The sequence below is a fragment of the Pseudophryne corroboree genome, chromosome 1, assembly GCF_028390025.1.
Source record: "Pseudophryne corroboree isolate aPseCor3 chromosome 1, aPseCor3.hap2, whole genome shotgun sequence".
Taxonomy (NCBI): Eukaryota; Metazoa; Chordata; class Amphibia; order Anura; family Myobatrachidae; genus Pseudophryne; species Pseudophryne corroboree.
Window position 1 is genome coordinate 609,494,223 of NC_086444.1, and position 22,417 is coordinate 609,516,639.

The 22,417-nt window shown below is 48.5% G+C and overlaps 1 protein-coding gene across 1 annotated transcript in view; it reads left to right on the forward strand.

Moving 5' to 3' along the window:
- Window positions 1-22,417, forward strand: part of LOC134902336 (mediator of RNA polymerase II transcription subunit 16-like) — a 90,094-nt gene that overhangs the window by 20,743 nt on the left and 46,934 nt on the right. Inside the window, 6 exon segments of the mRNA XM_063914380.1 lie at window positions 7,731-7,838; window positions 8,641-8,810; window positions 8,958-9,124; window positions 9,126-9,387; window positions 15,552-15,657; window positions 15,778-15,933. Coding sequence (XP_063770450.1) covers window positions 7,731-7,838; window positions 8,641-8,810; window positions 8,958-9,124; window positions 9,126-9,387; window positions 15,552-15,657; window positions 15,778-15,933 — 969 coding nt within the window.

A 22,417-nucleotide genomic window follows, 5' to 3' on the forward strand; every position in this document is an offset into this window, starting at 1 on the left:
GAAGTCAGCATTTTTACCCCATATTCCTTCACAGCCAAAGAAAGCACCGTATTATCAGGTGCAGTCCTTTCGGCCCCAGAAGAGCAAGCGGGGAAAATGAGCGTCCTTTTTGCCCAGAGGCAGAGGTAGGGGGAAAAAGCTGCAGCATACAGCCAGTTCCCAGGAACAAAAGTCCTCTCCCGTTTCCTCCAGCAGGTGATAGTCAAGGTGCCCCTCCTTCAACAAGGAAGGGGTTACTATTCCACAATGTTTGTGGTACCGAAACCGGACGGTTCGGTGAGACCCATTTTAAATTTGAAATCCTTGAACACCTATATAAAAAAATTCAAGTTCAAGATGGAATCGCTCAGGGCGGTTATTGCAAGCCTGGACGAGGGGGATTACATGGTATCTCTAGATATCAAGGATGCTTACCTGCATGTCCCCATTTACCATCCTCACCAGGAGTACCTCAGATTTGTGGTACAGGATTGTCATTACCAATTCCAGACGTTGCCGGCATACAGGACTGGGTCCTGGTGACCACGGATGCCAGCCTTCGAGGCTGGGGGGCAGTCACACAGGGAAGAAACTTCCAAGGACTTTGGTCAAGTCAGGAGACTTCCCTACACATAAATATTCTGGAACTGAGGGCCATTTACAATGCCCTAAGTCAGGCAAGACCCCTGCTTCAAAACTAGCCGGTACTGTTCCAATCAGACAACATCACGACAGTCGCCCATGTAAACCGACAGGGCGGCACAAGAAGCAGGATGGCGATGGCAGAAGCCACAAGGATTCTCCGATGGGCGGAAAATCACGTGTTAGCACTGTCAGCAGTGTTCATTCCGGGAGTGGACAACTGGGAAGCAGACTTCCTCAGCAGACACGACCTACACCCGGGAGAGTGGGGACTTCATCCAGAAGTCTTCCAACGGATTGTAAACCGTTGGGAAAGGCCACAGGTGGACATGATGGCGTCCCGCCTAAACAAAAAGCTAGAAAGATATTGCGCCAGGTCGAGAGACCCTCAGGCAATAGCTGTGGACGCTCTAGTGACACCGTGGGTGTATCAGTCGGTTTGTGTTCCCTCCTCTTCCTCTCATACCCAAGGTACTGAGGATAATAAGGAAAAGAGGAGTAAGAACTATACTCATTGTTCCGGATTGGCCAAGAAGAACTTGGTACCCGGAACTTCAAGAAATGATCTCAGAGGACCCATGGCCTCTACCGCTCAGACAGGACCTGCTGCAGCAGGGCCCCTGTCTGTTCCAAGACTTACCGCGGCTGCGTTTGACGGCATGGCGATTGAACGCCGGATCCTGAAGGAAAAGGGCATTCCGGAGGAAGTCATTCCTACGCTGATTAAAGCTAGGAAAGAAGTAACCGCAAACCATTATCACCGCATTTGGCGAAAATATGTTGCGTGGTGAGGCCAGGAAGGCCCCAACAGAGGAATTTCAGCTAGGTCGATGTCTGCACATCCTACAGTCAGGAGTGACTATTGGGTTCCATTAAGGTCCAGATTTCGGCTCTGTACATTTTCTTCCAGAAAGAACTGGCTTCACTGCCTGAAGTTCAGACATTTGTAAAGGGAGTGCTGCATATTCAGCCCCCTTTTGTGCCTCCAGTGGCACCTTGGGATCTCAACGTGGTGTTGGATTTTCTAAAATCACATTGGTTTGAACCACTTAAAACCGTGGATTTAAAATATCTCACGTGGAAGGTGGTCATGCTATTGGCCTTGGCTTCGGCCAGGCGTGTGTCAGAATTGGCGGCATTGTAAAAGCCCTTATCTGATTTTCCATATGGATAGGGCAGAATTGAGGACTCGTCCCCAGTTTCACCCTAAGGTGGTATCAGCTTTTCACTTGAACCAACCTATTGTGGTGCCTGCGGCTACTAGGGACTTGGAGAATTCCAAGTTACTTGACGTAGTCAGGGCCTTGAAAATGTATGTTTCCAGGACGGCTGGAGTCAGGAAAACTGACTCGCTATTTATCCTGTATGCACCCAACAAGCTGGGTGCTCCTGCTTCTAAGCAGACTATTGCTCGCTGGATTTGTAGCACAATTCAGCTTGCGCATTCTGCGGCTGGACTGCCGCATCCTAAATCTGTAAAAGCCCATTCCACGAGGAAGGTGGGCTCTACTTGGGCGGCTGCCCGAGGGGTCTCGGCTTTACAACTTTGCCGAGCGGCTACTTGGTCAGGGTCAAACACGTTTGCAAAATTCTACAAATTTGATACCCTGGCTGAGGAGGACCTGGAGTTCTCTCATTCGGTGCTGCAGAGTCATCCGCACTCTCCCGCCCGTTTGGGAGCTTTGGTATAATCCCCATGGTCCTTACGGAGTTCCCAGCATCCACTAGGACGTCGGAGAAAATAAGATTTTACTCACCGGTAAATCTATTTCTCGTAGTCTGCAGTGGATGCTGGGCGCCCATTCCAAGTGCGGATTGTCTGCAATACTTGTATATAGTTATTGCCTAACTAAAGGGTTATTGTTATGAGCCATCTGTTGAGAGGCTATGTTATATTTCATACTGTTAACTGGGTATAGTATCACGAGTTATACGGTGTGATTGGTGTGGCTGGTATGAGTCTTACCCGGGATTCAAAATCCTTCCCTATTGTGTCAGCTCTTCCGGGCACAGTATCCTAACTGAGGTCTGGAGGAGGGTCATAGTGGGAGGAGCCAGTGCACACCAGGTAGACCTAAAGCTTTCTTTAGTTGTGCCCAGTCTCCTGCGGAGCCGCTATTCCCCATGGTCCTTACCGGAGTTCCCAGCATCCACTACGGACTACGAGAAATAGATTTACCGGTGAGTAAAATCTTATTTTACCTCACTCTGAACACCTGGTTGACTTGCTGCAAGAATCTTGAGAAAATCCAGGGACAAAATTCACACCGAATAAGAGACTGTTGGCTCGCTATCCTCTCTCTGCGGAGATATGTAAGAATTGGGAAACTCCTCCGCCCGTTGATTCTCATGTGGCGCGTATGGTTGTTTCCTCTGCTCTACCAGTAACTACCGTCACCTCTCTGAAGGAACCGACGGATAGACGTGTGGAGGGTTTAAAAGCGATTTATACACTAACGGGGGCTGTGCATAGGCCAACCATTGCAGCAACTTGGGCTGCTGAAGCTGTTTAGGCGTGGGCACAGGAGCTTGAGGCGGAACTGCCTTCCAACGCATCTGAGCATGCTTGACAATGTGTCTCATATATTACCACGGCTTCTCTGTACTTTAAGGAGGCGGCCTCCGATGCCGGGGTGCTTGCGGCCAAGGCTGCTACTACGTCCGTCTTGGCCAGACGTATTCTTTTGTTGAGATCCTGGTCGGTGGATATGGATTCCAAGAAAACCCTGGAGGTGCTCCCTTTCAAGGGCGACATTCTCTTTGGAGAAGACATCAATAAGATTGTGGCTGATCTGGCTACTGCTAAAACAGCTTGCCTACCTAGTACGGCTCCTTCCGCTCAGAAGGCTAAAAGTACTTTCCCTCTGCCCTTTCGTCCTCCATGAAAAGCAAAATGTCAGGCGTACCCAAAGCAAGCTCCTGCTTCCAGAGCTGTCAAACCCTGACCGAAGCGTGCCTGGGTCACCCGTCGGCCAGCTTCCAAAACAGACAAGCCTGCCGCATGACGGGGGGGCCTCCATCTGGGGGATCCCAGGGTAGGGAGCCGACTTCTAGGTTTTGCCCAGGAATGGTTGAAAAGCACTTCAGATACCTGGGCGAGGGAAGTCGTTGCTCGAGCCCCCCTCATCGATTTTGCCTGACAGATGTGTCTCTGGATCCGGCATAAGCAAACACTTTGCACTCTGTGGTACATTCCCTCCTGACCACAAGAGTGGTAGTACAGGTGCCTCTGGCTCAGAGAGACAGGGGGTACTATTCACCGCTGTTCCTAGTCCCGAAACCGAACGAGTCCTCACGGCCCATTCTCAATCTGAAGTCCTTGAACAAGCATGTGCGGGTCTCCAAGTTTCGTATGGCCTTGAAGCCTGGGGACTATATGGTCTCCCTGGACATACAGGATGGCTACCTACATATTCTTATTGCTGTATCTCATCGGCAGTACCTGAGGTTTCCGGTGGGCAACCTTCATTACCAATTTCGGGCGTTGCCCTTTGGTTTGACAACGGCTCCCCGAGTTTTCACCAAAGTTATGGCAGTCATGGCGGCTACACTCCGCCGTCAAGGGGTCAGGATCCTACCGTACTTGGACAATTTGTTGATCCTGGCAAATTCCCCAGAACTTCTGTGTCATCTCGATCTGACTGTCCAGTGCATGAAAGCCCACGGGTGGCTGATCAATTGGAAGAAGTCCTCCCTGGTTCCTGCTCGGAGCATGTTCTATCTGGGAGCGTTATTGCACACTCGCAACCAATGGTTGTTCTTGTCTCCAGGATAAAGTCCTGAAGCTTCAGGACAGGATTCGATGCTTCCTATCTCGTCCGCAAGTGTCAATACATTCGGCAATGCAAGTACTAGGTCTCATGGTGTTGGCTTTCGACATGGTGGAGTATGCTCAATTCCATTCTCGCCCTCTGCAGAAGTTAATTCTGACCAAGTGGGACGGCCTGCTCCACCGGATCAGATCTCACATGATCTCTTTGTCTCCGGAGGGTCGCCTGTCAATGAGCTGGTGGCTTCTGGACCAACGATTGAGCAGGGGCTGTCTCTTCTGGATATCAAACTGGGTCCTTCTGCCAACGGATGCCAGTCTGAGAGGTTGGGGCGCGGTGTTGGAACAACACTCTTCAGGGTCGGTGGAGCAAGGAGGAGTCTACTCACGATAAATATTCTGGAACTGCGGGCAGTGTTCAATGCAGTGACAATGATGGCCCAGCATCTGATACAGTTCAAGTACAATTGGACAACGCCACCATGGTGGCATACATCAATCATCAAGGCGGCACTCAAAGCCGCATAGCAATGAGGGAAGTATCACGGATTCTTCAGTAGGCAGAGCGCCATCTGCCGGCCATATCCGCAGTGTTCATTCCAGGCGTTCTGAACTGGGAAGCGGACTATCTCAGTCGTCAGGACGTACACGCCGGAGAGTGGAGCCTCCATCCGGAGGTGTTTCAACTTCTCGTGGACACGTGGTGTCTTCCAGATGTGGATCTGATGGCTTCTCAACACAATCACAAGGTTCCGGTCTTCGGAGCAAGGACAAGGGATCCTCAAGCTGCGTTCCTGGACGCTCTGGCAATTCCGTGGAACTTTCAGCTACCATATGTGTTCCCTCCGGTGTCACTCCTGCCCAGAGTAATATGGAAGTTCAAGCAAGAAGGAGGAAACCTGCTTCTGGCCGCTCCAGCGTGACCCAGACGGCACTGGTTCTCCGATCTACTGGGTCTCTCGTGGGATCGTTCCCTTCTACTTCCACAACGACCAGACCTCCTCTTTCAGGGCCCTTGTGTTTGCCAGGTTTTGGCCCGTCTGGCTTTGAAGGCATGGCTCTTGAAGCTTCCGTCCTGAGGGCCAAGAGTTTTTCTGAGGCGGTCTGTAAACCGGCTTCTGCTCGGATCTACCATAGGGTCTGGAATGCTTACTTTACTGTGTGTCTCACAATCATGACGTTTTCAAGTTTAGTACAGCCAAACTATTGGCCTTTCTACAGCACGGCCTGGACTTAGGCCTGCGTCTGGCCTCCCTCAAGGTTCACATCTCTGCCTTGTCGGTTTGGTTTCAGAGAAAAATTGCTACCCTACCTGATGTACATACATTCACTCAGGGTGTGTTGCGGATTCAACCTCCTTATGTGCCACCTGTGGCCCCTTGGGACCTGTTGGTGGTTTTGGATGCCTTACAAGAGTCTCCTTTTTGAGCCTCTTGCCTCTGCTGACCTTAAGTGGCTTTCCCTTTTTAAGGTGCTATTCTTTCTGGCTATTGCTTCAGCTAGAAGGCTCTCGAACTTGGGTGCCTTATCCTGTAAGTCTCCCTATTTGATTTTTCACCATGACCGGGCGGTTCTTAGAACGCGGCCAGGTTATCTACCCAAGGTGGTGTCTTCCTTCCACCTTAACCAGGAGAATGTGGTTCTGGCTTTCAATTCTCCTCAGATGTTTATCAAAGAGCGGTCTTTGGATGTGGTACAGGCTCTCCATATCTATGTGAAGAGAACTTCCTCCATTTGGAAATCTGATTCTCTTTTTTTTTGTACTGTTTTTGGTTTTTACAAACGTGGCTGGCCTGCTTCCAAGCAGACTTTGGCCAGATGGCTTAGAATGGTGATTGCACATGCTTATGTACAAGCTGGTCGTCCGATTGCTGCTACCATCAAAGCCCAGTCTACTTGGTCGGTTGGACCTTCTCGGGCAGCCCACCATGGTGCGACCCTTGAACAATTGTGCAAGGCGGCTACGTGGTCCTCAGGGAACACGTTCATTAGGTTCTATGCCTTCGATACTTCCGCCTCCCAGGATGCTTCCTTTGGACGCCGGGTTCTTGTGCCCGCTACAGTGCGTCCCCTCCCATAAGGAACTGCTTTAGGACATCCCCGATGTTAATCCTTGTGGTGCCCAGTGTACCCCGCAGCAGAAAACGAGATTTATGGTAAGAACTTACCGTTGTTAAATCTCTTTCTGCGAGGTACACTGGGCGCCCACCCTGACGCACTTAGCTTCTTTGGGTTGGTATGGCATAGCCACTGATACCCTCTTCTATGGTGAGTGTGTGGTGTAATTGGGTACGAGCGATTGTCGTCTGGTACCTGCTTACTGCATTGGGCTGGTTAACGAAACTGAGCTCATGTGCATGGAGGCGGGGTTATAGAGGAGGCGGCGCTGTGCATCTTGGGAACAGTCAAAGCTTTGAGCCGGTTGGTGCCTCGGATCAAGATTCTACTCTACACCCCGATGTTAATCCTTGTGGAGCCCAGTGTACCTCGCAGAAAGAGATTTAACAACGGTAAGTACTTACCATACATCTCGTTATTCACATGTTGACTTCTGCTAATTGTGTGACTTTTTGCACCTGGGTGTCTGTTTAGGTGTATATTAGCAGACAAAGTGGATACATACAGTATGTAATCATAGTGTGTGTGTGTGTGTTTTTCATTTGTAGTAAGAAAATTCCATTGACTTTTTTCATTTTATAGTACAATATTTGTTGTTCATTTCTAAATATTTTACAATCCATTTTGATTTCATGTTCTAAGTGACTAAAAATTACAAAGGAGATTTACTTTTTTTTAGCCACTGTATACCCATTTTCTAGCATGATAGGGCAGCTTTAAGATAGCCCTTATTCATTGTATAACATGAGCAAAAGACCAGACCCTCTCATGGCCATGGATCATCTGTATATGCTACAGTCACAATCTCGACACTGGAATGTAACAATAGTGTTAGATATTGCTGATCAGATATGCAGCTGGTTTATTACCATGAATTAAGTTATACCGTCTCCTTTAATTCATACTGTCTTCTTTGCTTTGAAGTGCACCTTAACCATATACATTTTGTGGGGAGTAGTCTGTAATTGTATGTTACTGTGTGCCAAGTGAACATTCCGCAGTAATAATAGATCTGCATGGGAAATCAGCCATGTTAAATGTTGTGGCCCTCTTTGTAAGGGTAGCTTTGTCAAAATAAAACTTCAGGAACTGAGATTAGGTGTTCGAATTTTGGTAGCTTTTCTGTGAACAAAGCCTACGTTTTAGATATGCTGCATTGTGTGCAATGCGTGTGTGTGTTTTTAAATTGATATGTAACATTTCCGCTATGTTTGTTTTTAAGATCTTACCCACATGATTCACATCCTGGACACTGAACATCCTTGGGATGTCTATTCCATCAATTCTGGTCACCAAGAAGTCATCACTAGCTTGGAGTGGGACCAGTCTGGTAAGTGTAGCAAGCTGGGTGCTGTAGTAAGACGTGTTACGGGAGGGGGTGATCACACTGATTGCACCTTTCCCTATGGATCTGGTCCTGGATCTGTGTAGTTTGTAGGGTTACAAAGATTGTGTAGTAGCCATAGGTATATTCAATTAATGTCAAAAGCTGCCGTCTGTCGAAAAGATGGCAGTTTTCGACTTTTTTAAGGTCGAATCGTGATTCGACCTATTCAATCCCCAGCATTTTTATTCAACAAGTCAGGGAATTTGACTTGTAGAATAGTACGTGAATCGGAGGTATAGCTGCCGAATCACGTACTTTTGAGGGAAACGGGGCCAAATTCGAGGTCCCGCTTGCTGGAGCCGGGTGGACGCTGCAGTAAGCGGCGGCTGTGATATCCTCCAGCTACGCTGCCAGCTGCTGTAGCGCTGCGCTCCCGGCTCTCACCCGTCTCTGCTCTCACCCTGTGCCCGCAGCTCCCCCGTCTCCTCCGGCACTGCTCTCCCCCTGTACCCCCGCCGTCTCCTCCGGCGCTGCTCTCCCCCTGTGCCCCCGCCGTCTCCTCCGGCGCTGCTCTCCCCCTCTGCCCGCATCTCAATTCGACTTTTTTTTTTTAAAGTCGTATTGAGATTGCTTTGAATAGCCCAGGTCAGATCCATTCCGACAAATGAATGTCAGAATGGATCAGACTTCAATTGAATATACCCCTAAATAAACCAAGTTATGCGTAAACATTTAAATATTCATAATCATGTGTTTAAATATCAAAGTACTGTAATATGTTTTGTTTTTTAATTCCGTGTCCTAGGCTCCCGTCTGCTCTCAGCTGATGCAGATGGCTGCATCAAATGTTGGGGCATGACTGACCATCTAGCAAATAGCTGGCAAAGCCTAGTGGGCAGTGAAGTGGATGGTGATCCCATTGTTGCTCTCTCATGGCTTCACAATGGTGTGAAACTAGCACTCCACGTGGAGAAGGTGAGCAGCAAACTTGCTTATTATGGCTTTTTCTTCACTGGGATTAAATCATCTTTATAACCCTTCTTCTCGGTTTTATTTTCTTGTCTGGTCATTATTCTGTCATCTGCTGTCAAACATACTTTTGTTATTTCTATTGTCCTGCAGTCTGGTGTTTCCAGTTTTGGGGAAAAGTTCTCTCGTGTAAAGTTCTCTCCTTCCCTCACCTTATTTGGGGGAAAGCCTATGGAAGGTTGGATTGCTGTAACTGTCAGCGGACTGGTGACTGTGTCCTTGTTGAAGCCCAATGGGCAAGTGCTGACAGCTACGGAGAGTCTGTCGGCTACGTTGCCGGGTGGCGTTGGCTGACATTGCTTTTACAGGCGGTGGGAACATTGTGGTGGCCACCTGTGACGGTAGCAGCACGTCCCCTGTGCAGTTCTATAAAGTTTGTGTGTCTGTTGTGAATGAAAAATGCAAAATTGACACGGAGATCTTACCTTCACTCTTCATGCGCTGCACCACAGACCCTGCCCGCAAGGACAAATTTCCCGCTGTTACACACCTCAAATTCCTCGCCCGAGATATGTCTGAGCAGGTAATGGGAAAGGCAGGGTATGTACTATACAGAAGTAGTGGGAGTTACATTGAATTATAAATTTAGCTTTATTGAAACTGTTAGCAATAGCTAGTGTTGCATGTTGAAAGACACTTAAACCTCCAGAAACTGCTCAAACTTTCTATACATGACAGGTGAAGGTGTTGCCCATAGCAACCAATGCTGGTTATGTTTCTGTTTTGCTACATCGACTATTTAGTAGTAGATTTTTCTCTGACGTCCTAGTGGATGCTGGGAACTCCGTAAGGACCATGGGGAATAGCGGCTCCGCAGGAGACTGGGCACAAAAGTAAAGCTTTAGGACTACCTGGTGTGCACTGGCTCCTCCCCCTATGACCCTCCTCCAAGCCTCAGTTAGATTTTTGTGCCCGACCGAGCAGGGTGCAATCTAGGAGGCTCTCCTGAGCTTCTTAGGAAAAGTTTAGTTTTAGGTTTTTTATTTTCAGTGAGACCTGCTGGCAACAGGCTCACTGCATCGAGGGACTAAGGGGAGAAGAAGCGAACCTGCCTGCTTGCAGCCAGCTTGGGCTTCTTAGGCTACTGGACACCATTCGCTCCAGAGGGACCGAACACAGGCCCAGCCTCGGAGTCCGGTCCCAGAGCCGCGCCGCCGGCCCCCTTACAGAGCCAGAAGCAAGAAGAGGTCCGGAAAATCGGCGGCAGAAGACATCAGTCTTCACCAAGGTAGCGCACAGCACTGCAGCTGTGCGCCATTGCTACTCATACACACTTCACACTCCGGTCACTGAGGGTGCAGGGCGCTGGGGGGGGGCGCCCTGAGAAGCAATAAAAACACCTTGGCTGGCAAAAACTACATCACATATAGCTCCAGGGCTATATGGATGTATATTAACCCCTGCCAGATAACAGATAAAAGCGGGAGAAAAGTCAGCCGAGAAGGGGGCGGAGCCTATCTCCTCAGCACACGGGCGCCATTTTCCCTCACAGCCCCGCTGGAAGGACGTCTCCCTGACTCTCCCCTGCAGTCCTGCACTACAGAAAAGGGTTAAAAAGAGAGGGGGGGGCACTAATTAGGCGCAGTATAACTATATACAGCAGCTATAAGGAGAAAAACACTCTATATAGTGTTATCCCTACATATAGATAGCGCTCTGGTGTGTGCTGGCATACTCTCCCTCTGTCTCCCCAAAGGGCTAGTGGGGTCCTGTCCTCTATCAGAGCATTCCCTGTGTGTGTGCTGTGTGTCGGTATGGCTGTGTCGACATGTATGAAGAGGAAAATGATGTGGAGGCGGAGCAATTGCCTGTAGTGGAGATGTCACCCCCTAGGGGGTCGACACCTGAGTGGATGGGCTTATGGAAGGAATTACGTGAAAGTGTTAACTCTTTACATAAGAAGTTTGATGACATGGGACAGCCGGCTACTCAGCTTGTGCCTGTCCAGGCGTCTCAAAGGCCATCAGGGGCTCTAAAACGCCCGCTACCTCAGATGGCAGATACAGAAGTCGACACGGATACTGACTCCAGTGTCGACGACGAGGAGACGAATGTAACTTCCAGTAGGGCCACACGTTACATGATTGAGGCAATGAAAAATGTTTTACATATTTCTGATAGTACAACAGGTACCGGTAAAAAGGGTACTATGTTTGGTGAGAAAAAACTACCTGTAGTTTTTTCCTGCATCTGAGGAATTAAATGAAGTGTGTGATGAAGCGTGGGTTTCTCCCGATAAAAAACTGATAATTCCTAAAAGTTTATTGGCAACGTACCCTTTCCCGCCAGTGGATAGGGCACGTTGCGAAACACCCCCTAAGGTGGAAAAAGCGCTCACACGCTTATCCAAACAAGTGGCGCTACCGTACCCAGATACGGCCGCCCTTAAGGATCCTGCTGACAGAAAGCAGGAGACTATCCTAAAATGTATATACACACATACTGGTGTTATACTGCGACCAGCGATCGCCTCAGCCTGGATGTGCAGTGCTGGGGTGGCTTGGTCTGACTCCCTGACTGAAAATATCGATACCCTTGATAGGGACAGTACATTACTGACTGTAGAACATTTAAAAGATGCATTTATATACATGTGTGATGCACAGAGGGATATTTGCCGACTGGCATCAAGAGTAAGTGCGCTGTCCATATCCGCCAGAAGAGGTTTATGGACGCGGCAGTGGTCAGGTGATGCCGATTCTAAAAGGCATATGGAAGTATTGCCTTATAAAGGGGAGGAGTTATTTGGGGTAGGTCTATCAGACCTAGTGTCCACAGCAACTGCTGGGAAATCCACGTTTTTACCCCAGGTAGCCTCTCAGCATAGGAAGACGCCATATTATCAGGCGCAGTCCATTTTGGCCCCATAAGGGCAAGCGGACAAAAGGCTCCTCATTTCTGCCCCGTGGCAGAGGGAGAGGAAAAAGGCTGCAACAAACAGCCAGTTCCCAGGAACAGAAGTCCTCCCCCGCTTCCGCCAAGTCCTCAGCATGACGCTGGGGCTCTACAAGCGGACTCCGGTACGGTGGGGGCCCGTCTCAAAAATTTTAGCGCACAGTGGGCTCGCTCACAGGTGGACTCCTGGATCCTTCAGGTAGTATCTCAGGGGTACAAATTGGAATTCGAGACGTCTCCCCCTCGCCGTTTCCTAAAGTCTGCCTTACCGACGACTCCCTCCGACAGGGAGGCGGTATTAGAAGCTATTCACAAGCTGTATTCCCAGCAGGTGATAATCAAGGTACCCCTCCTGCAACAAGGAAAGGGGTATTATTCCACGCTATTTTGTGGTACCGAAGCCGGACGGCTCGGTGAGACCCATTTTAAATCTAAAGTCATTGAACACTTACAATGGTGTCTCTGGACATCAAGGATGCTTACCTCCATGTCCCAATTTACCCTTCTCACCAAGGGTATCTCAGGTTTGTGGTACAGAACTGCCACTATCAGTTTCAAACGCTGCCGTTTGGATTGTCCACGGCACCCCGGGTCTTTACCAAAGTAATGGCCGAAATGATGATACTCCTTCGAAGAAAGGGAGTTTTAATTATCCCTTACTTGGACGATCTCCTGATAAGGGCAAGATCCAGGGAACAGTTGGTGGTCGGGGTGGCACTATCTCAAGTAGTGTTGCAGCAGCATGGTTGGATTCACAATATTCCAAAATCGCAGCTGATCCCGACGACACGTCTTCTATTCCTGGGGATGATTCTGGACACAGTTCAGAAGAAGGTATTTCTCCCGGAGGAGAAAGCCAGGGAGTTATCCGAGTTAGTCAGAAACCTCCTAAAACCAGGCCAAGTGTCAGTGCATCAATGCACAAGGGTTCTGGGAAAAATGGTGGCTTCTTACGAAGCAATTCCATTCGGCAGATTCCATGCAAGAACTTTCCAGTGGGACCTGCTGGACAAATGGTCCGGATCGCATCTTCAGATGCATCGGCGGATAACCCTGTCACCAAAGACAAGGGTGTCTCTCCTGTGGTGGGTGCAGGGTGCTCATCTTCTAGAGGGCCGCAGATTCGGCATTCAGGACTGGGTCCTGGTGACCACGGATGCCAGCCTGCGAGGCTGGGGAGCAGTCACACAGGGAAGGAATTTCCAGGGCTTGTAGTCAAGCCTGGAGACTTCACTTCACATAAATATCCTGGAGCTAAGGGCCATTTACAATGCCCTAAGCCAAGCAAGACCTCTGCTTCAAGGTCAACCAGTGCTGATCCAGTCGGACAACATCACAGCAGTCGCCCACCTAAACAGGCAGGGCGGCACAAAAAGCAGGAGGGCGATGGCAGAGCTGCAAGGATTCCCCGATGGGCGGAAAATCATGTGATAACACTGTCAGCAGTGTTCATTCCGGGAGTGGACGACCTCCACCCGGGAGAGTGGGGACTTCACCCAGAAGTCTTCCACATGATTGTAGACCGTTGGGAAAAACCAAAGGTGGACATGATGGCGTCCCGCCTCAACAAAAAACTAGACAGATATTGCGCCAGGTCAAGGGACCCTCAAGCAATAGCTGGGGACGCTCTGGTGACACCATGGGTGTACCAGTCGGTGTATGTGTTCCCCCCCTCTGCCTCTCATACCCAAGGTGCTGAGAATTATACGGCAGAGAGGAGTAAGAACTATTCTCGTAGCTCCGGATTGGCCAAGAAGGACTTGGTACCCGGAACTTCAAGAAATGCTCACAGAGGACCCGTGGCCTCTACCTCTGAGAAGGGACCTGCTCCAGCAGGGACCCTGTTTGTTCCAAGACTTACCGCGGCTGCGTTTGACGGCATGGCGGTTGAACGCCGGATCCTAAAGGAAAAAGGCATTCAAGACTAAGTCATCCCTACTTTGATAAAAGCCAGAAAGGATGTAACTGCAAAGCAGTATCACCGCATCTGGCGGAAATATGTTGTGTGGTGCGAGGCCAAAAAGGCCCCAACGGAGGAATTTCAACTGGGTCGATTCCTGCATTTCCTGCAAGCAGGAGTGTCTATGGGCCTCAAATTGGGATCCATTAAGGTTCAGATTTCGGCCCTGTCTATTTTCGTTCAAAAAGAACTGGCTTCAGTGCCTGAAGTCCAGACGTTTGTTAAGGGAGTGCTACATATACAGCCTCCTTTTGTGCCTCCAGTGGCACCTTGGGATCAAAATGTTGTTTTGAATTTCCAAAATTCACATTGGTTTGAACCACTTAAATAGGTGGATTTAAAATATCTCACGTGGAAAGTGGTCATGCTGTTGGTCCTGGCTTCGGCCAGGCGGGTGTCAGAATTGGCGGCTTTATCCTGTAAAAGCCCTTATCTGATTTTTCATATGGACAGGGCAGAATTGAGGACTCGTCCTCAGTTTCTCCCTAAGGTGGTTTCAGCTTTTCACCTGAACCAGCCTATTGTGGTACCTGCGGCTACTAAAGACTTGGAGGACTCCAAGTTGCTGGACGTTGTCAGGGCCCTGAAAATATAGGTTTCCAGGACGGCTGGAGTCAGAAAATCTGACTCGCTATTTATCCTGTACACACCCAACAAGCTGGGTGCTCCTGCTTCTAAGCAGTCTACTGCTCGCTGGATTTGTAGTACAATTCAGCTTGCACATTCTGTGGCAGGCCTGCCACAGCCAAAATCTGTAAAAAGCCCATTCCACAAGGAAGGTGGGCTCATCTTGGGCGGCTGCCCGAGGGGTCTCGGCTCTACAACTTTGCCGAGCTGCTACTTGGTCAGGGTCAAATACTTTTGTAAAATTTTACAAATTTGACACTCTGGCTGAGGAGGACCTGGAGTTCCCTCATTCGGTGCTGCAGAGTCATCCGCACTCTCCCGCCCGTTTGGGAGCTTTGGTATAATCCCCATGGTCCTTACGGAGTTCCCAGCATCCACTAGGACGTCAGAGAAAATAAGAATTTACTTACCGATAATTCTATTTCTCGTAGTCCGTAGTGGATGCTGGGCGCCCATCCCTAGTGCGGATTATCTGCAATACTTGTACATAGTTATTGTTAACAAATCGGGTTATTGTTGTTGTGAGCCATCTATCCAGAGGCTCCTTCTGTTGTCATGCTGTTAACTGGGTTCAGATCACAAGTTGTACGGTGTGATTGGTGTGGCTGGTATGAGTCTTACCCGGGATTCAAAATCCTTCCTTATTGTGTACGCTCGTCCGGGCACAGTATCCTAACTGAGGCTTGGAGGAGGGTCATAGTGGGAGGAGCCAGTGCACACCAGGTAGTCCTAAAGCTTTACTTTTGTGCCCAGTCTCCTGCGGAGCCGCTATTCCCCATGGTCCTTACGGAGTTCCCAGCATCCACTACGGACTACGAAAAATAGAATTATCGGTAAGTAAATTCTTATTTTATCTAACTTTAAGAATCAGAATAATCCTGACCTTCATGTGACGCTGCATGAAAAGAGGGAGAGCTAGTCGGTAGTGTCCCACCAGTACATCATGAAGGCAGCCATTTTGTGGATTATTTATAGGAATACAATACAGCGTTTGTACCAAAGTGATGAATATAAGATGTACCCACAAAATGGTTGTCTTGGTTGCATGTATCAGACAGTTGCACTTGAATAAATAAAAAAATCTAGAATTTCTGTATCCATTTTTATTTTATTTTATAACCTTTTCTATTCTCTAAATGTTTTTTGTGACCTTTTACAGTAATTTAACAGAGAGCACAATGGTTAAAGTGTTCTGCTTTGGTTAGGTTCTCCTCTGTGCCTCTAATCAGTGTTCAAGTGTGGCAGAATGTTGGTCTCTGCGGAAGGAGGGGCTTCCCCTTAATAACATCTTCCAGCAGCTATCCCCGGGAGGTAAGTACTTGCACCATTTACCTTCTCTAGTGTAATGGCAAATTGTATACTTTTCTCCTGCCTAAACTATTCATTTGTTTTCTGTCGCTGAACCTCGCTCTGCTTACTTCTCTATTACAGTAAGTGATAAGCAGCCTATGATACTGAAGTGGCGAATTTTGTCGGCTACCAATGAATTGGAGCGAGTGTCTGCCGTGGCACTGCCCAAACTACCAATTTCACTCACCAACACGGACATCAAAGTTGCAAATGATACAAAGTTCTGTCCTGGTCTAGGTATGTTACTTCTTGATCATTTTTGTCATGCTTCAATGCAGGGGTGTATCTAGGGGTCCGAGCGCCCCTGGCAAAGTAAGGGGCTGGCGCATTTGGAATAAGGTGTGAGTATTGGAAATGAGGCATGGTCTTGTGTAGTGACGAGCGGGTTCGGTTTCTCGGAAACCGAACCCCCCGGAACTTCACCCTTTTTACACGGGTCCGAGCCATACTCGGATTCTCCTGTATGGCTCGGGTAACCCGAGCGCGCCCGAACGTCATCATCCCGCTGTCGGATTCTCGCAAAATTCAGATTTGCCGCACTTTTTCACTCGTGCATTGGGAATGTTAGGGAGAGGACGTGGCTGGCGTCCTCTCCGTTATTGTTGAACTTGATTGTGCACTATTGCTTAATTGTGGGGAGGGCTGGGGAGCAGCTGTATAATATAGGAGGAGTACAGTGCAGAGTTTTGCTGATCAGTGACCACCAGTTATCCGTTCTCTGCCTGAAAAAAACGCTCCATATCTGTGCTCAGTGTGCTGCATATATCTGTGCACACACTGCTTAATTGTGGGGACTGGGGAGCAGCTGTATTATATAGCAGGAGTACAGTGCAGAGTTTTGCTGACAGTGACCACCAGTATACGTTGTCTGCCTGAAAAACACTCCATATCTGTGCTCAGTGTGCTGCTTTATTGTGGGGACTGAGGACCACCAGTATAATATTATATAGGAGTAGTACAGTCCAGAGTTTTGCTGACCAGTGACCACCATTATATAATATATAGCATTACGGTACAGTAGGCCACTGCTCTACCTACCTCTGTGTCATCATTAAGTATACTATCCATATAGATTCTATACCTGTGGTGCATTTCAGTTGTGCAGTTTGCTGACACAGTGACCACCAGTATACTATATATAGCAGTACGGTACGGAAGGCCACTGCTGTACCTACCTCTGTGTCGTCATTAAGTATACTATCCAGCTACATTCTATACCTGTGGTGCATTTTAGTTTTGCTGTTTGCTGACACAGTGACCACCAGTATACTATATATAGCAGTACGGTACGGAAGGCCACTGCTCTACCTACCTCTGTGTCGTCAAGTATACTATCCATCCATACCTGTGGTGCATTTCAGTTGTGCGTAGTATATATAGTAGTAGGCCATTGCTATTGATAGTTACTGCCATATAATTCCACACATTAAAAAATGGAGAACAAAAATGTGGAGGTTAAAATAGGGAAAGATCAAGATCCACTTCCACCTCGTGCTGAAGCTGCTGCCACTAGTCATGGCCGAGACGATGAAATGGCATCAACGTCGTCTGCCAAGACTGATGCCCAATGTCATAGTAGAGAGCATGTAAAATCCAAAAAACAAAAGTTCAGTAAAATGACCCAAAAATCAAAATTGAAAGCGTCTGAGGAAAAGCATAAACTTGCCAATATGTCATTTACGACATGGAGTGGCAAGGAACGGCGGAGGCCCTGGCCTATGTTCATGGCTAGTGGTTCAGCTTCACATGAGGATGGAAGCACTCATCCTCTCGCTGGAAAAATGAAAAGACTTAAGCTGGCAAAAGCACAGCAAAGAAGTGTGCATTCTTCTAAATCACAAATCCCCAAGGAGAGTCCAATTGTGCCGGTTGCGATGCCTGACCTTCCCAACACTGGACGGGAAGAGCTTGCGCCTTCCACCATTTGCACGCCCCCTGCAAGTGCTGGAAGGAGCACCCGCAGACCAGTTCCTGATAGTCAAATTGAAGATGTCACTGTTGAAGTATACCAGGATGAGAATATGGGTGTTGCTGGCGCTGGGGAGGAAATTGACAAGGAGGATTCTGATGGTGAGGTGGTTTGTTTAAGTCAGGCACCCAGGGAGACACCTGTTGTCCGTGGGACGAATATGGCCATTGACATGCCTGGTCAAAATACAAAAAAAATCAGCACTTCGGTGTGGAATTATTTCAACACAAATGTGGACAACAGGTGTCAAGCCGTGTGTTGCCTTTGTCAAGCTGTAATAAGTAGGGGTAAGGACGTTAACCACCTCGGAACATCCTCCCTTATACGTCACCTGCAGCGCAATCATCATAAGTCAGTGAAAAAGTTCAAAAACTTTGAATGACAGCGGAAGCAGTCCACTGACCACTAAATCCCTTCCTCTTGTAACCAAGCTCCTGCAAATCACACCACCAACTCCCTCAGTGTCAATTTCCTCCTTACTCAGGAAAGCCAATAGTCCTGCAGGCCATGTCACTGGCAAGTCTGACGAGTCCTCTCCTGCCTGGGATTCCTCTGATGAATCCTTGAGTGTAACGCCTACTGCTGCTGGCGCTGCTGTTGTAGCTGCTGGGAGTCGATCGTCATCCCAGAGGGGAAGTCGGAAGACCACTTGTACTACTTCCAGTAAGCAATTGACTGTCCAACAGTCCTTTGCGAGGAAGATGAAATATCACAGCAGTCATCCTGCTGCAAAGCAGATAACTCAGGCCTTGGCAGCCTGGGCGGTGAGAAACGTGGTTCCGGTATCCACCGTTAATTCAGAGGCAACTAGAGACTGGATTGAGGTACTGTGTCCCCGGTACCAAATACCATCTAGGTTCCATTTGTCTAGGTTGGCGATACCGAAAATGTACACAGACCTCAGAAAAAGACTCACCAGTGTCCTAAAAAATGCAGTTGTACCCAGTGGCCACTTAACCACGGACATGTGGACAAGTGGAGCAGGGCAGACTCAGGACTATATGACTGTGACAGCCCACTGGGTAGATGTATTGCCTCCCGCAGCAAGAACAGCAGCGGCGGCACCAGTAGCAGCATCTCGCAAACGCCAACTCGTTCCAAGGCAGGCTATGCTTTGTGTCACCACTTTCCAGAAGAGGCACACAGCTGACAACCTCTTACGGAAACTGAGGAAGATCATCGCAGAATGGCTTACCCCAATTAGACTCTCCTGGGGATTTGTGACATCGGACAACGCCACCAATATTGTGCGTGCATTAAATCTGGGCAAATTCCAGCACGTCCCATGTTTTGCACATACATTGAATTTGGTGGTGCAGAATTATTTAAAAAACTACAGGGGCGTGCAAGAGATGCTGTCGGTGGCCCGAAGAATTGCGGGCCACTTTTGGCATTCAGCCACTGCGTACAGAAGACTGGAGCACCACCAAACAGTCCTGAACCTGCCCTGCCATCATCTGAAGCAAGAGGTGGTAACGAGGTGGAATTCAACCCTCTATATGCTTCAGAGGATGGAGGAGCAGCAAAAGGCCATTCAAGCCTATACATCTGCCCACGATATAGGCAAAGGAGGGGGAATGCACCTGACTCAAGCGCAGTGGAGAATGATTTCAACGTTGTGCAAGGTTCTGCAACCCTTTGAACTTGCCACACGTGAAGTCAGTTCAGACACTGCCAGCCTGAGTCAGGTCATTCCCCTCATCAGGCTTTTGCAGAAGAAGCTGGAGACATTGAAGGAGGAGCTAAAACAGAGCGATTCCGCTAGGCATGTGGGACTTGTGGATGGAGCCCTTAATTCGCTTAACCAGGATTCGCGTGTGGTCAATCTGTTAAAATCAGAGCACTACATTTTGGCCACCGTGCTCGATCCTAGATTTAAAACCTACGTTGTATCTCTTTCTGGCAGACACAAGTATGCAGAGGTTCAAAGACCTGCTAGTGAGAAAATTGTCAAGTCAAGCGGAACGTGACCCGTCAACATCTCCTCCTTCACATTCTCCCGCAACTGGGGGTGCGAGGAAAAGGCTAAAAATTCCGAGCACACCCGCTGGCGGTGATGCAGGGCAGTCTGGAGCGAGTGCTGGCATCTGGTCCGGACTAAAGGACCTGCCAACGATCACTGACATGTCGTCTACTGTCACTGCATATGATTCTGTCACCATTGAAAGAATGGTGGAGGATTATATGAGTGACCGCATCCAAGTAGGCACGTCAGACAGTCCGTACGTATACTGGCAGGAAAAAGAGGCAATTTGGAGGCCCTTGCAGAAACTGGCTTTATTCTACCTAAATTGCCCTCCCTCCAGTGTGTACTCCGAAAGAGTGTTTAGTGCAGCCACTCACCTTGTCAGCAATCGGCGTACGAGGTTTCTTCCAGTAAATGTGGAGAAGATGATGTTCATCAAAATGAATTATAATCAATTCCTCCGTAAAGACATTCACCAGCAGCAATTGCCTCCACAAAGTACACAGGGACCTGAGATGGTGGATTCCAGTGGGGACGAATTATTAATCTGTGAGGAGGAGGATGTACACAGTGAAAGGGGTGAGGAATCGGAGGATGATGATGAGGTGGACATCTTGCCTCTGTAGAGCCAGTTTGTGCAAGAAGAGATTGATTGCTTCTTTTTTTGGTTGGGGCCCAAACCAACCAGTCATTTTAGTCACAGTTGTGTGGCAGACCCTGTTGCTGAAATGATGGGTTCGTTAAAGTGTGCATGTCCTGTTTATACAACATAAGGGTGGGTGGGAGGGCCCAAGGACAATTCCATCTTGCACCTCTTTTTTCTTTAATTTTTCTTTGCATCATGTGCTGTTTGGGGACAATTTTTTTGAAGTGCCATCCTGCCTGACACTGCAGTGCCACTCCTAGATCGGCCAGGTGTTTGTGTCGGCCACTTGTGTCGCTTTGCTTAGTCACACAGCGACCTTGGTGCGCCTCTTTTTTCTTTGCATCATGTGCTGTTTGGGGACAATTTTTTTGAAGTGCCATCCTGCCTGACACTGCAGTGCCACTCCTAGATCGGCCAGGTGTTTGTGTCGGCCACTTGTGTCGCTTTGCTTAGTCACACAGCGACCTTGGTGCGCCTCTTTTTTCTTTGCATCATGTGCTGTTTGGGGACAATTTTTTTGAAGTGCCATCCTGCCTGACACTGCAGTGCCACTCCTAGATGGGCCAGGTGTTTGTATCGGCCACTTGTGTCGCTTAGCTTGGCCATCCAGCGACCTCGGTGCAAATTTTAGGACTAAAAATAATATTGTGAGGTGTGAGGTGTTCAGAATAGACTGGAAATGAGTGGAAATTATGGTTATTGAGGTTAATAATACTATGGGATCAAAATGACCCCCAAATTCTATGATTTAAGCTATTTTTTAGGGTTTTTTGTAAAAAAAAAAAACACCCAAATCCAAAACACACCCGAATCCGACAAAAAAAAATTCGGTGAGGTTTTGCCAAAACGCGTCCGAATCCAAAACACGGCCGCGGAACCAAATGCAAAACCAAAACACAAAACCCGAAAAATGTCCGGTGCACGTCACTATTCTTGTGGGTTAAGGGCGTGGACACAATAGTACTTCCAATTAAAATTATGCCACACAGTAGTATCCCTTATTCACATTACACTGCACAGTAGTGTCTCGTATTCACGTTACACCATCCCTCCCCCCTAACCCACCTTTCCCAAAGCCTGACCTTAACCTGCTCCCCTCCCCCAAAAGCTTCTTTAGTGGTTCCTAACCCTAACCCACCCTTCCTAATCTCCCTGCCTGCAGCCTAACCATAGCTCTCCCGCCCTCGCAGCCCAACCCTAACCCTCCAACGTGGCTTGCCAGTACAGATTTTGGCACCAACTCAATCCGGATTTTGCCATTCTGCATCGATATCTATGTTGGGATGCCAGCATCAGCATTCCGAGAAGTTTCGGGATGCTGGCGTCAGCTTTCCGATCGCCGGGATGCCAAACGCCGGCATCTTGACTGCATCCTGAATGAAATGCTAATGAGCTGCAGTGAGATGAGCCTCAAATGGACCCAGCCATTAACCAAACACCATTAGTTGGATGGTAGAAGTGCTTCCTGTTAGAAGAAACATCAGGGTGCCATCACTTCCAAGATAAAATGATCAATTATACAATTAACTGATATACGTTTCCTTGAACATGGCCTTGAAATAGGTAAGATATATATTTTCTTTATTACACTCAACAAGTTAAAGTTTTCACTTACTACTTACTTATATCTAACATGCATGAAAATCATGTAGATTTCCAGATTCTACAGTCCCTTCTCCCAAACACTGACACTTTTTTATTATCTTCAACAACAAACAGATCTATAGCACTGTGCTATATAACAATTGCTGTGTACCTGGTGAGAGTCTGTTATTGCTGGTGCGGCGCCGGTGTCCGTCAGCACCGCACTGCACTAGTGATCAGACTAGTGTCCGGCAGCACCGCACTGCACTAGTGATCAGACTAGTGTTCGGCAGCACCGCATTTGTATTCAGACTCACAATAAACTACAGTTCCCAGCAGCCCTTGCTGCCAGGAGCTTCCAGCAACAAGGGCTGCTGGGAGCTGTAGTTTATTTTGAGTCTGATTACAAGTGCGGTGCTGCCGGACACCAGCGCCGCTCCAGCAGTAACAGACTCTCACCAGGTACAGTCTGACAGTACTGCTTTTCTATCCTTTGGCCACGGGTGGCACAGCCAGGCGGCGCCCCCTCCTTGCCTGGCGCCCCTGGCGAGTGCCA